This window comes from Callospermophilus lateralis, chromosome 2 (genome assembly GCF_048772815.1).
Source record: "Callospermophilus lateralis isolate mCalLat2 chromosome 2, mCalLat2.hap1, whole genome shotgun sequence".
NCBI classification, from domain to species: Eukaryota; Metazoa; Chordata; class Mammalia; order Rodentia; family Sciuridae; genus Callospermophilus; species Callospermophilus lateralis.
In genome coordinates this window covers 73,547,366-73,561,178 of record NC_135306.1, presented here as the reverse complement: position 1 = coordinate 73,561,178, position 13,813 = coordinate 73,547,366, and the positions used below count along the sequence as shown (strand labels likewise).

Below are 13,813 nucleotides of genomic sequence, written 5' to 3'. Positions count from 1 at the left end.
TGAATTCTTTCTCCTGGCTTCTTAGAATTCATGTCCTTCTTGTTTGGGACACACATTCATTCCATCCCAACAGTCCCCAAAGTCTTCACATGTTCCACCATTAATACTAAAGATTATCTAAATCAGACATGGGTGAGACTTGAGGGTTTTACCTGAAGCAGAATTCCTTTTTAGCTGTGAACATGTGCACCGAGTTCTGTGCTTCCAAAATATATGGAATAGGCCTAGAAATACGTAAGATACGTATTTCTATCTAAAAGAGAAAGATGCATAGGATGTGTCTTTGGTACAAAGAATAATCATTGCCATCCCAAATGGAGAAATAGGAATGGAGGAAAGAATGATAAGTTCCTAAGAGTTCCTTTTTCTGGACCAGGGTTTAAGATAACAGTGCAGGTAATCCTTGCAGGGATTGGGTACATTCATGACACCAGCATTGGTACAAATACTACCACGTCATTCTGGTCCCTATCATTGTGCTAGGCCACAGCCTTCAAGAGGTAAATAGTATTCTTTGCTGGGTGTCCACTTGCCCTTGGCCCCTCATTTCCTTGGTGATTTGGTAGTGGTTAGATTATTTGATGTCATTCATTTTTTCAAATGGCAATAATTTGCCTGTCTCTGTAAAGTCTACTAGAATTGGTGATTAGCATAGGTTCATATTAGATTCTAAAATTCAAATGACTATTATATTGTCTTAATATATTGTAAATGAAGGCTGGAGGCTGGGGTGTAGTTCAGTGGTATAGTATTTGCCTAACATGTGCAAGGCCCTCAGAAGAAGGAGGGGGAGAGTAAATAGATGATAAAAATTACAGATATCATTTGGTAATGATTCTAGTGATGTATGTTATTATGAATGAATTCCAAATTGATCACTTTTTCAGATTATTGATAAACATTTATGAACTATAGAGTATCCCCCATAAATGATTATTTGGTTATCTTGATTATAGTGGTGATCAAAAGAATTCAGCTTCTGACTAGGTGGGAGTGCACACTTATAATCCCAGTTTCTCAGGAGGCTGAGGCAGCAGGATCACAAGTTCAAGACCAGCCTCAGCAATTTAGTGAGACCCTATCTCAAAATATAATCAAAAAGGGCTGGGGATGTAGCTCATTGGTAAAGCTCCTGTCTAACATGCACAAGGTTCTGGGTTCCATTCCCCAGTACTGCAAAGAAAAAAAAAAAAAAGAAAAGTTTAGCTTTTGTAGCACTACAGTTAAATATTTTAGCTGGTCAGTTTGAAGGATTAACAAAAGGAAAAAAGCAAGATAACAGATGCAGTGATTTAATTTTTCTTGATTAGATACCTGGGACTGTATTGCCACCTGTTTCTTCATAGACACAGCTCACAATGTGATTGATTATATTGATACCATATGGAAAATACTCAAGCCAGGTGGAATTTGGATAAATCTTGGTAAGTTCTTCAGTATTTATTAAAATTTTACACATAACTCTGAGTGTTTATAACTATTTTACATTTGGTGACTTTACTAAATGTTTGTGAAACTTGGAATTATGTTGTACACATTTAAAAACTTCTGCAGTTCTCTTTAGACACATTCTAGTGGTGATGCCTCCAAAAGCAGTGGAAGCCCAAACATTGTATGTTCATATTTAGGTCAGTCTTGCTATGGTCATAATTACATGGACTATACTGACTTTTAATTTGATGGTTAGGCATTCATTCCCTTGTCTTCCCTAACTCCAATGCCATGGAGATAGTTCTGATAGGAGAGTGGTCTTTATTTTTTTTCTTAAGCATTTGGGAGAAATATTTTACTTCTGTCATGAAGTTGTCCTCCTTAGTACACCTATATATCAGGAAAAGAATACATGTAATAAATTTTCTGATTACCTTGAATTTAATAAGGAATTGAGGTGGGGCATGATGGTGCACACCTATAATCCCATATACTTGGGAGGCTGAGGCAAGAGGATAACAAGTTCGAGACCAGCCTCAGCAACTTAGTACTGTCTCAAATTGAAAAATAAAAAAGACTGGGGATGTGGCTGAGTGATAGACTCCCCCTTGTGTTTAGTCCCCAATATCACAATGGATAGATAGATAGGAAAAAGAATAGAAATATAACTTCATTTATGCATGCTGCAATTCGGCTGCAGCAAAATAACGGGGGGGGGGTGACAAGGAACTTGTGAAGGTTGATACAGCAGGAGTGGGAGCCGTTTATTGTAGGACCAGAGGGGTATATATACATTACACACAGCTTATCTTAATTAACATAAACCAGACACAGCAGTCAACCAATAAGGAATCTCCACACTTAATGGCTCGCTGGCGTTACTTCACAAACCACTCCCTCTGCAAAATACCAGGCGCCATCCTGACTTGTTTACAGACTCTAACATTTCCCCTTTTTGTTTAATTTAAATAACGACCATAGTGGTTTTTACACAAACACCATAAATAATCTGCTACAAGCAGAAGGGGAAGATACAAAATGCCACAATACGAAGCCAATTGATGGCTCCATGCAAGAAGCCCTTGGAAAAATTATACCAGCAATGACACCATTAGCAAAGATACTGAGTTACAATTTGTTGTAGATTACAGTTTGTTGTCTCAGTCCAGGTAAAGCAGTGTCTCAATAGATTAATTCAAAGTCCAGGTAAATCACAGTCCAGGTAATTTCTGCAGGCAGCTAGCTTAAATCACAGTCCAGGTAAGTTCTGCAGGCAGCTAGCCTAAGCTGTAGCAGCAGAAACAGCAACAGCTCCGAAGTCTCGTCTGTTTCTCAGCCAAAGTTTCGTCCGGTTTTCAGCAACAATGGAAATTCTTCCACCTTCGTTTTTATCGGCACTGGGACGAAGGCAGGAGCTCCAGCAATGATGTTAAAGAAAATCCTGTTGTATTCCAGCAGGCACTAAGAAAACAACCTTCTGAACAATTTAGCACATTATCTCAAGGTTTTCTACATTTGAAATAAGCCTTAATAGTGCTCATTACTCATTAGCTTCCAGGTGTGGGAGAACCATTGTAGCTTAGTTATTGGCATTGAAAATGACCAAACATCAGGGACACCGGGGCTGTAGTGTCCTGGGCAGCCCCAGATGGCCATGGGGAGTGTCCTGGACTCAAAATGCTTCTGGGCACAGGGAGCAAGAGCCCCGAGACTGTGCCTCCAGGTCAGGTCTGGATTTGGGCTCTAGGCAGTGGGGGGGGGGGGGAGCCAGCTGCGGCTGCTTGGAAAGTCCTTGCTGCGCTTTGACCAGCTCGCGCACGTGGCAGCCACCGCGCCAATTCACGCACCCTCTGCGCCAATTCACGCACCCTCCTGTAATGAAAAGTATTCAGTAACAGCCTTTTGCTGCAACTTTTTTCCTGATAATCCTTCCTCCTCTGAACTTTCTTCTTTCTGACTAGAGTTCCTGGGCTTCCATCAACACATACCCTAACTATTCTTGGTTCCACTGGGGTGCCTCTTTCCCTTATCAATTTACCCCTTCCATATTTTCATCACAAAGACAATACAATACACTGAGACAAAACAAGACACAAACATACTGTATCAGTCTTCTCCGTTTTTTTGAAATGGCCATATTTTCTCTCGCCCCATCTAGGGACGAGCAGATTTGCTCCCATCCTGACTTGTTTACAGACTCTAACATATGCAAAAAAAACCTTGAACTCCTGCTTGATGCTAGAAATCAATGGATGACTGTGACATGATCCCTCTCTTTCAGAAACTAAGGGAAACTGTCAGCTTTTCCTTAAAATAAAGGAAGTACAATGCTAACACCAAGGAAAGTATGCATGTCCTTGTATACATTTTCTTTTTTTTAAGCGAGATATGTAATCTATGTTCAGAAAGACATCAAGGCTAGATTATAAAGGCTTTCAAGATGAGGTATCATACTTTAAAAGGAAAGATGTGGGCTGGGGATATAGCTCAATTGGTAGAGTGCTTGCCTCGCATGCACAAGGCTCTGGGTTTAATCCCCAGCAACACACGCGCACATAGATACAAGACACACACAAAGTACATGGTTTTGACTCCATGGTCTTCAGGATTAGTCTAGTTTAATTTCTGCTTCCTTTTTAATGGTTTTATTCTAGAGATTTTGCCATTAGGACTCAGACTAGAAGTAGTAGTACGCCTGAACAATAGTAGTACGTCAGACTTCTTTAGAATTCCGTAAGAACAGATGAGAGCAGCTATACACTGCAGTCATCATTCTTTAGTACTTGAAGAAACTGAATCTTCAGACTGGGTTAAGTGATTAGCATAAAGGTCCTATAGCTTATATATGGTAGAGATAGGTTTATAGTCAGACATTTATTGTCAGTTTGTAGCTGAAGATTAACATGACCCTGTTATTTATGTGATCAGAATTTTTGATCCCAATTCTGAGTTATGGTTATGGTAAGATTGTATATATTTCTAAAGCACTTAACTTTCATGGAAACAACTTTGTTTTTTAAAAACTTGTGTTGTTTATTGATATTATTGTTATGTAATAATATTTATAATTTTCTGGAACTAATAAAATTGGCCCCTGGAAAGCATACTGTTGCCTAAGAGTAGATAGGCTGCCTGCAATGTTTGTTATGAACAATTGTTAACAGGAAGTTAAAGCTTTCAGACTCCTAACCATAGAATTTCAAAACAATTTTAAAAACTGAAATAATGGAAAAACACAATCCTTACAATAGTTTTTTAAAAAGTTAATGCTTTATACACAAAATTCTTTGCATGTACAAGTTAAAGAATATAAAAAACAATAATTTCACAATGAGTTTTTCCTTAGATATTGGTGTGTTCCAGGTGTTTAATTAGGGTTTTTCACTCTTTATGTCATGTACTCATTCTCTTTTTTTTTTTTTTTTTTTTTTTTTTTTGGTGGTGCTGGGGATTGAACCCATGCCCTTGTGCATGCAAAGCAAGCACTCTACCAACTGAGCTATATTTCTAGCCCCATGTACTCATTCTTTTTTTTTTTTTTTATTAGTTGCTCATGACAATACAATGATCTTGACACATCATACATTTGATTCAAATGGGGTATGAATTCTCATTTTTCCACGTGTACAGATTGCAGGATCACATTGGTTATACAGCCACATATATACATTCAGCAATACTAGTGTCCATTGTATTCTGCTGCCCTTCCTATCCCTGCTCTCTGTCCCTCTGACCCAGTTTCTTAACTTTCCCTATTCATTCAGTCACTGATCCAAATATTTCTGTACTCCAAGCCAGTATTGTCCTACTTGGATGTATCATAGATACTTCAAAATCTATGTTTCAAGAAAATGATGTTCATACCTTTCCTATTCTGTCATTCACTTGAATTCCTCCAACAAACTAGGGAGTACCTCTTTTATTAATTTGGGACTCTCATAATTATGATACCACAGATTGGGCAATTCAAACAATAGAAGTGTATTCTTTCATAATTCTGAAGAGTGGAATTCCAAAAATAAAGTGCCAGCCAGGTTACTATCTGGTGAGGATTCTTCCTTTGTGTTGCCAATGACTGTGTGCTTATGTATTTGGCATGGGCATGGAGAGGGCAAGAGTGCCTAAGAGAGCTCTCTGGTGTTTCTTCTTACAAGGACACTAATGCTGTTTGATTATACCACTCTTATGACTTCATTTAACCTTAATTACTTCCTTAGAGTCCCTACCTCCAAATGCAGCCACACTAGGGATTGGGGCTTCCGTATTTGAACTGGTAGGGTAGTAGGGACAAACATTCAGCCCATAACACTCCTCTTTATCTCACCATCTGCATCCAGTAAACCCTTTTATCTCAGTTTCTCAATTGTGGCACTACTGACATGTGGGGCTGGATTATTCTTCAACTGGGGTCTGTCCTGTACATCATAAAATGGTTAATAGTATCCCTGGTCTGTACTTACTTGATTCCAGTACCACCTCCAAGTTATGACAACCCAAAGTATCTTTGAACATAGGAAAATGTCCCTGAGAAAGGGAAAAAAAATGCTTCCAGTTAAAAAATATTGCTCTAATTTCATCATTACTTGCCTCAGTTATCATTGTAGTTTCCTTAGTATCCCTGTCTTCAAGTTGTCTGCAGCCCTCCATACCCCTTTCATTTCTCCATAGTTTCACCAGAGTGATCTTTCCAACATGTAAATCTGTGTCTTTTGGACTCCCTACGTAAAATTCTAGCTTTCCTGATAACATATATTCCTCTTCTCTCTTCTTGTACTGGGGATTGAACCCAGGGCCTCATGCTTGCTAGGCAAGTGATTTACCCCTGGAACTGCAGTCCCAGCCCAATAACTTAAATCTCTTGAGGATTATATATACCTTTTGTGATCTTTCTTCTGTCTTATGGCTCTACTTTCTTCTCTTTCCTTCCCCTTCATCTCTAAATGTGATGAGAACAGGGATCTAATGCTTCCTTGTCTCTTGGGACAGAGCCTGAGGAATAGTGGCTACTTAGTGAATGCTATGTTTGTGAATGAATATATTATTCCACATTTGAAAGAGGGAGCAAAGTAAAGTTCAGGTGTCATGGGGAGAGTGGCTTCCAAGAGACATGATAAAGTTGTATCTCTATTGGTGAATTTATAACATTCTCATGGTTTTGACTTTAGCCATAGGGATCTGGGGCCTTGATTTTCTGTGTAAACTGAGAGTGTATTAATCCCTTGGGAATGACTTTACTCTCTGCTTATGTAGATTAGAATATCATTACATTCATATGTGAGTAGAACTGTTACTGCCAACTACCCTCCAACACTGGCAAACTACACTGGAGGTACAATTAGGAAAATATTGCCCAAGTTGCATCAAATCAGGGTTGGAAGGATTATTAACTTTTAAAATGCACACTGAGTATGGTGGGCACCTGTAGTTCTAGCTACTCCGGAGGCCAAAGCAGAAAAGCTGTGAGTTTGAGGGCAGCCTGGGAAACTTGGTGTGAGATGTGTCTCAAAGGAAACCAAAAACAGTCCTTGGTTGGGAATGCAGCTCAGTGGTAGAACATTTGTCTCGCATGCATGAGGCCATGGATTCCATCCCCAGCACCACACTGAGCTACTACCCCAGCCCTGAACCTGTATTTTTAAGAGCAGTGGAGTTGATGAATAGTCATAAGATTCCCCAGAGTAAAACTGTTCTCTAGAAATAATTAGCCCAATAGAGAAATGTTCATAATGAAGATGCAAAACTATGTATGTGATATCTTATATTACACATCTAGGAAAGTGCAAGGTAAGACATTTTCAAGTGTTTGTCAATGAGTGCATTAGAAATCAGTTTGACTCTATTTTTATACTTTTTCATGTTACTTCAGCTTTCTATTATGAGCTTATAATTATGGCCAAGGAAAAATATATCTTTGTTCCTTTTATTATAGCCACTAACAAGAATACCAGGAGACATGAAAATTGAGAAAATTAAAACTCTTATATGTGTGTCCATATTTTATTTTGTCTTTATATGTTCAGTGTCAGATATTTGTGATAAGTTTCATTTAAAGAATGGGCAACTAGGTAATGAAATGAAAAACTGCTCAACTTCAAGGAAATGCTCACATTACTTTTATGGCCTATTGTTTCCCTTATCAAACTAGCAAATATTTTGTTTATTAAAAATTGTTTAAGTCAGATGGTTTTTTTGGATGTATAATGGACATAATTATAAAATTCTCTCTATTGAATACATAGTTTGATTCATTTTGAAAATGGAATAAACCATATAACTATTAATAAGACAGAAAATATTTCGTTTCCATTACCCCCAAAAGTTCCCTTGAACTTCACAAGAAAATACCAACCATTTTCTAGACTAACTGTATCATTGCATTCCCACTGCTCATTAAGGCTTTAAAACAAGTACATATCATAGCAATTGTGAGTGAAAAATCTAAATCTTTTGAAGCCACCTACATGACACCACAAATGGAAAATTTTACCTTGACATGGTATAACAATCACAGTCAAAATGCAGGTGTACACCAAAAACAAAGTTTCCTTTAGTGGTTGTGGAGTATAGCTTAGTGGTAAAGCACTTGCCTAGCATGTGTGAAGCCCTAGATTCAATCCGCAACACTACAAAAAACAAAAACCCTTCAGGCTATGTATATAGGTATATATGAAACATAAATGAATTTTGTGTGTTTAGATTTGGGTCCCCTCCCTAAGCTGTCTCATTATGTATATGCAAATATTCCAGAGTCCAAAGGACATTTTTAGTCCCAAGGGTAAGGGACTGTCAACCTATAAATCTTTTGGACAGTATTTTAGCAGTTTAGATCAACTCAGTAAAGTGTTTGTTCTCTCTGATTTTCAATAAATCTTTGTAAGGGAAAATCTGAAATGTGTGGAGATGATTTGTTGAAATACCATTTGTAATAGAAGACTATAGAAAATATGTATCACATCTTTTGTCTGTCAGAATTATAGATGCTTATGCTGTATATTTAGCAGATTGCATTTTAGTGAATTCAAAGAAACTTAAGACATGTTCCTTGACATTTAAATTGTAACCTAGTTAGAAAACAGTACTAATTACAATGAGCGGTGCAACACTGCATTAAGTGAATTGTAAGATATACTGTATTAAGAGGAATAGTAGTGGGATAAAGACTAGGATAGATTGCAGGAGTGTTTTGAAGCAGGGCAAAAGCATGAATTGGAGAGTGTTTTTTTAGATGGAAAGCAACATAAGTAGAGGTAAAATATGGCCCTGGTATGTAGGAATCATTATAGTGCATATATGTACACATAATAAAACCATGTTATCAGAGGTTCTTAGTGAAACAGGAACAGCATAAGCTTTAAAAGCTGGAAAGAGCTTTAAAAGCTAGCGCACTCCTATCATCCCAGTGGCTAAGATGGCAAGTTGAAGGCCAAAATAAAAAGGCTGGAGATGTAGTTCAGTGGCAAAGTACCCCTGGGTTAAATCTCCAATACCAAGACCAAAAATAAATAAATAAACAAATAGATAGATAGACAGATAGATAGATAGATAAAAGCCAGAAAGACTTTGCTGTGAGGCTCTGCCGCCTTTAAGAAAAGGATTAGGGATACTTTAGGGCACAACAGAGGATAGGTAGATGGTTAACTATGGGATTATTTTTACTATACTGTGACAGAAATGTAGGCTTATTGGAAATTGTTAGGAAAGTATTTTTATCTTTTGGAAAGAGTGCTAACATTATTTAAATAGTATTCATGATAATTTTTTTTCTAGTGGTTTATGTAGGATTAAAAAAGACGTGGGGGGACTTAACTCTAAGTATGACCCACAGGATGGCAAGCCTCTTGGGAGCAGAAACTTTGTCCCTTTTGTTCCTTTTATCTTCCATGATAAAAGGAACCCCTATTCATACAGTGAGGAGTGGGGGTAGAAAACTAGATGCAGGATTTATAATTAGTCTAATGAAAGTTAAAGAGAAGATGGTCTACATTAGTATCAGGTACAGTGTGTTAAGTGATAATATTTCCTTGGATGAAGCTGATGAATTAGGAAAAATGTGAGAGATTGAAAGATTGGAAAATCCTAATTTAAATCATATGTTAATTCTGTGGCTAACTGGAATTAGAATAGTAAAGTGGAGAAAGTTAAAAAAAAATAGCTATAACAGCTGTCATTGACTTAGTGCCTTTTTCATGACAGATGTATTGCCTGTTATCTCATATTAGAGTCATGCTGTATATGAAGCAGAGTTGGTAACTTGCCCATAGACACAGTTAGTAGGTATTAGAGCTGGGGCATGAAAGCCAGCTAGGTAGTGTCACCTCTTCCTTACAGGAAGCCTTCCCTATAACCTCTCTGCCTCTCCACACTCTCACTTGGGCTAGCTTGAATCCTTTACTGTTTTTGTGTGATAACTAGTTTGAAACTGCAGTTTTAAATTTATTTAAAGATTTATAATTATATTACCTTTGGAATTTAGAGACTTGGTGCATTCAGGCCCATGTTGTGAATAATCACACTGCCAGGCAGATATACAGGGACTCATTTACCATGAGTATAGTACCTAGGTTTTAGATGTTAATTACTGGGCCAGAGTTTCAGAGGTTTAGATAATTATCCTCAATGAATAAAATAGGTCTTTTCCTTTTTATGTTTGTCTCATTTACTGCTCAATTTGTTGAGCTTGATGTTCATTCAGTGTAACATAGCTATTAAGTGCAAGCTTATATATCAGGTAATTCATTCATAGTATCTTTAACACACAGGTCCTCTGCTGTACCACTTTGAAAATTTGGCAAATGAACTTTCCATAGAATTGAGCTACGAGGATATAAAAAATGTTGTTCTGCAATATGGATTCCAGGTAGAGGTAAGGATGGAATGAAATATTGCCAAATTTTAACTCTAAAGCCCTTAAACAGAAATCTAGATATTATGGCAGTAGCTAGCATTACTACTATTATTACTACTTTTTTTTCTTTTTTTAGTTATCGTGGACACAATACCTTTATTATATTTATTTATTTTTATGTGGTGCTGAGGATTGAACCCCAGTGCCTCACATGTGCTAGGCAATATCTGAGTCACAATCCCAGCCCTAGCTTTTACTTCTTAATCTTCTTGTTTTCTTATCCATAAAGTGAAGATAATATAGCTTTCAAGATTATAAGGATTTGGGATAATGTATATAAAGGAAAATCTATAATCCCTGGCAAAATAGGTTTTCAGTAAGTGGTAACTGAATTACAGTATTGGTGTTGGTAAACTCTTACTGATAGATACCAGTAGACTATGCTCTGGAAAAATAGAAAGAGCAGTGTGGGAAGGCAGGTATAAAAATAATATAGTTCTTTTGTTCTTCATACTGCTTGATCTGTTTTTATCATGTGAGTCACACGTTTTATGACACTTTGGCTATTGTGTTTTAGTTGTTTGTTTACGTAGGAGTATTCCATTCATTTAAAATATAACCAACAGATTTGCTAAAAATAGAAGCAATGTATTATAATAGTGTAGGGTTCAAACTCTGGAGTTAGATTGTCTGCATTTGAATCATAGTTCTAGCATTCATGGTATGACCTTGAGCCACTTACATAACCCTTCTATGTGAAGTGGAATTAATGATAGTACTGATCTTACAGGGGTAGCTATATGTAATAAGTTGATCTGCTTAAGAATGCCTGCTACTTGTGAGGCTCAGAATTTATTAGTGGGATTGTTATGATCATAATTGTCATCATCATCATCATTATTGTTTGCATTGCAGGTGGAAAAAGAATCAGTGTTGTCAACATATACTGTGAATGATCTCTCTATGATGAAATACTACTATGAATGTGTCTTGTTTGTGGTCCGTAAGCCACAATAATGGTCTTAAGTGATATCACCCAGAAAAGTATAATAAGAACAAATGCTGAAATAAACAACTCAAAATCAACTATCAGTGATGACAGGACACAACCTCAAATCAGTGGTGCCTTCTTATTCTTAACAAAATTTAGAAATAGTGTCTATTTTCTTAATAATGTCTATTGCTTTTTTCAGAAATATACTATGCCATGCAGATTTGTATTACACAAGTAAAAATGGAGGAAATAATCTTCACATATACTTTTTCATTGAAGCCCAGAATTGTCTTGCAGCAGAAAAAAAACTAATCTCCAGTGTCTTCATGAAGCTGTCGAAAATCTGCCATATTAATGATTGATAGTATTGAAGTCCATAATAATCTCCTTTTTATTGTTTTATGTGCATTGCATATGCTATTTTTAGAAGTTTAAGGATCCTATTACATTCATCTTCTGGAATTGTGATTTTGTTCACTTTCTTCCTGAGCAATGTGTAGATAAAATGTTTATCTATTTCTTTTCTTCATCTAAATTAGCTGACTTTATTTTTTCTAAATCAACTGAATTTAGAGAAGCTTCATACATTTCATTTTTATGAAATGCTAAATTTAATTGTATCACTGGTCAGTAAAATGGAACTGAGAAATTAAGTCTTTCGTCCACACTAAATGGAACACTTTATGAAAGCATGCTCATCATGGGTCACTTTGAAATGTATGGGATCTCAACATTCTAAGTAAGGCACAAAAGCCTTTTTTAAAGTAGTGCTAGGAGACTGGAAAATAAAAATCTGCCCATTTGAAATGTATGATTTCAAACTAGAAATGAATACGGTTTGCCAGTGTGATGTTTACAATAATGTCTTTAGATTATCAGGATTATGAAAGCAAGCACTTTTTTAGTTAATCATATACTAGTAAAAACTGTCATAATGGTATTACTATGGAAAATCTTGAGTATGAAATTCAGGGATGAATTACTGCCCATGGTCTGTCTTTGAGTAGCTGGCATTCATGTAATTTCATATTAACACCAATTTTGTTCCCTGATAGATGGAGCTTAAACATTATATATGCTGCTGTAAATTACTACCTCTAGCAGATCTATATTGGAGGCAGTTTTTTTTTTCTTTTTTTCTCTTTTAATGTTTGTTCTTCTGTTTCCAGTACCTTGGAAAGCAAAGATGAATAATGTTTTAACCTTTTCTTGGAGAAAAGAAAGAACCCTCATAGAATATTTTCATAGATGATTATGATTGCTTTAAGTTATCTCTTTGGCATTTTGGATTAGAGGAACTTAATGTGCTGGTAGCATAAGTGTCATGGTTTTGATAAGAAAACTTAATTGTAAATGTTCAGATCTTCGTTGCCTGTAGCTTGTAAGAATCATTACTGGATTTAGCATCTTTCTGGTTGGGGGCGGGTTCCGCAAACAGCAAGGGAGCTTTTTTTTATCTTTACTCCCATTATGCAGGATAAGGTTCCATGGAGCTAATTTTAATTTGACTTGTCAAGTCAGGGAAATCTGAAACCCGAGGTTTTTAAAAACAAAACTATGTTGTGTTCATGACCCTCAATACTTGGCATACATTTATTTGGTAGGAATTCTCATTACTTATATAAATGAACTTGAAATTAATCGCAAAGGGGAAAAGCACCCCAAAATCATTTTTTAAGGGAAAAAAAACTTAAAAGGAGCATAAGTATTTAAAAACATCCATTGAATAGCAAGGAATACATACTGTTTTTGAATAATGTAAAAAATGCCTTTTATTCACTGATGACTAATATTTTTTATCACTTGTATCAAAACAAAAGATTTTTTCTCACAAAGGCAAAAACAGATTGACACTGGTGGATTGGTTTTATTGCCTAAAAATTTTTTTTGTTTTACTATCAGGTTTTATTCTTTAATAATGTTACCTATATTTCTAAATTACAGAATATATTTTAGTTAACTCTGAAGTTATTTCATTTGTTTTAATTTCTTCCTCATATCATGAGTATTATTTTTAAATGTCTATACAAATTTGCATCACTTTTTTTCTTGTAGCTTTTGCAGTTAATATATTCTAAACTTGAAAATGTGGTATTAATCAATAATAGAAATGTCACTGGAGGATTTATTTAACTTTGTATTTCTTAAATTTAATCCTGGCTACTAAAGCATGTAAGCCTTAACATTTTTTTTCCCCTTAATTTAGCTCAAAACACAAAAGAATTGTTTGCAAAGTGGTCAGTGTGCTTGCTTTTTTTTTTTTTTTTTCCTCTCTTTTTCATATTCTGAAGTGGTGCAGATTTTAGGCTGTGTTAAATGAGTGAGGTGGGATATATAAAATATAAAGAGAAGCTGTATAAATCACAGTATAAAATTATGAAGTTTGGGAACTACAAAGTGTACTGTATTTATATGTAATTCTCCTTCTAAAAGTTGCCACAAAGGCTGAATTGGAAGCTTCATGTCTGCATGAAATTTCCTATATTTTTAATGTGTATGATGGACTTAATTTTTCTTGAATATTAAAGTCTGCCAATTGCTAT

General features: G+C 36.0%; 1 protein-coding gene across 2 annotated transcripts in view; it reads left to right on the top strand.

Annotated features, from left to right (window-relative positions):
• Carnmt1 (carnosine N-methyltransferase 1) overlaps nt 1-13,813 on the top strand; it is a 43,616-nt gene extending 29,803 nt beyond the window's left edge. For both annotated transcript variants that reach the window (XM_076846057.2, XM_076846058.2), the window contains exons 6-8: nt 1,311-1,424; nt 10,191-10,294; nt 11,192-13,813. In XM_076846057.2, coding sequence (XP_076702172.1) covers nt 1,311-1,424; nt 10,191-10,294; nt 11,192-11,293 — 320 coding nt within the window. In that variant the 3' untranslated portion in view covers nt 11,294-13,813. The remainder of the gene's footprint in view (nt 1-1,310; nt 1,425-10,190; nt 10,295-11,191) is intronic.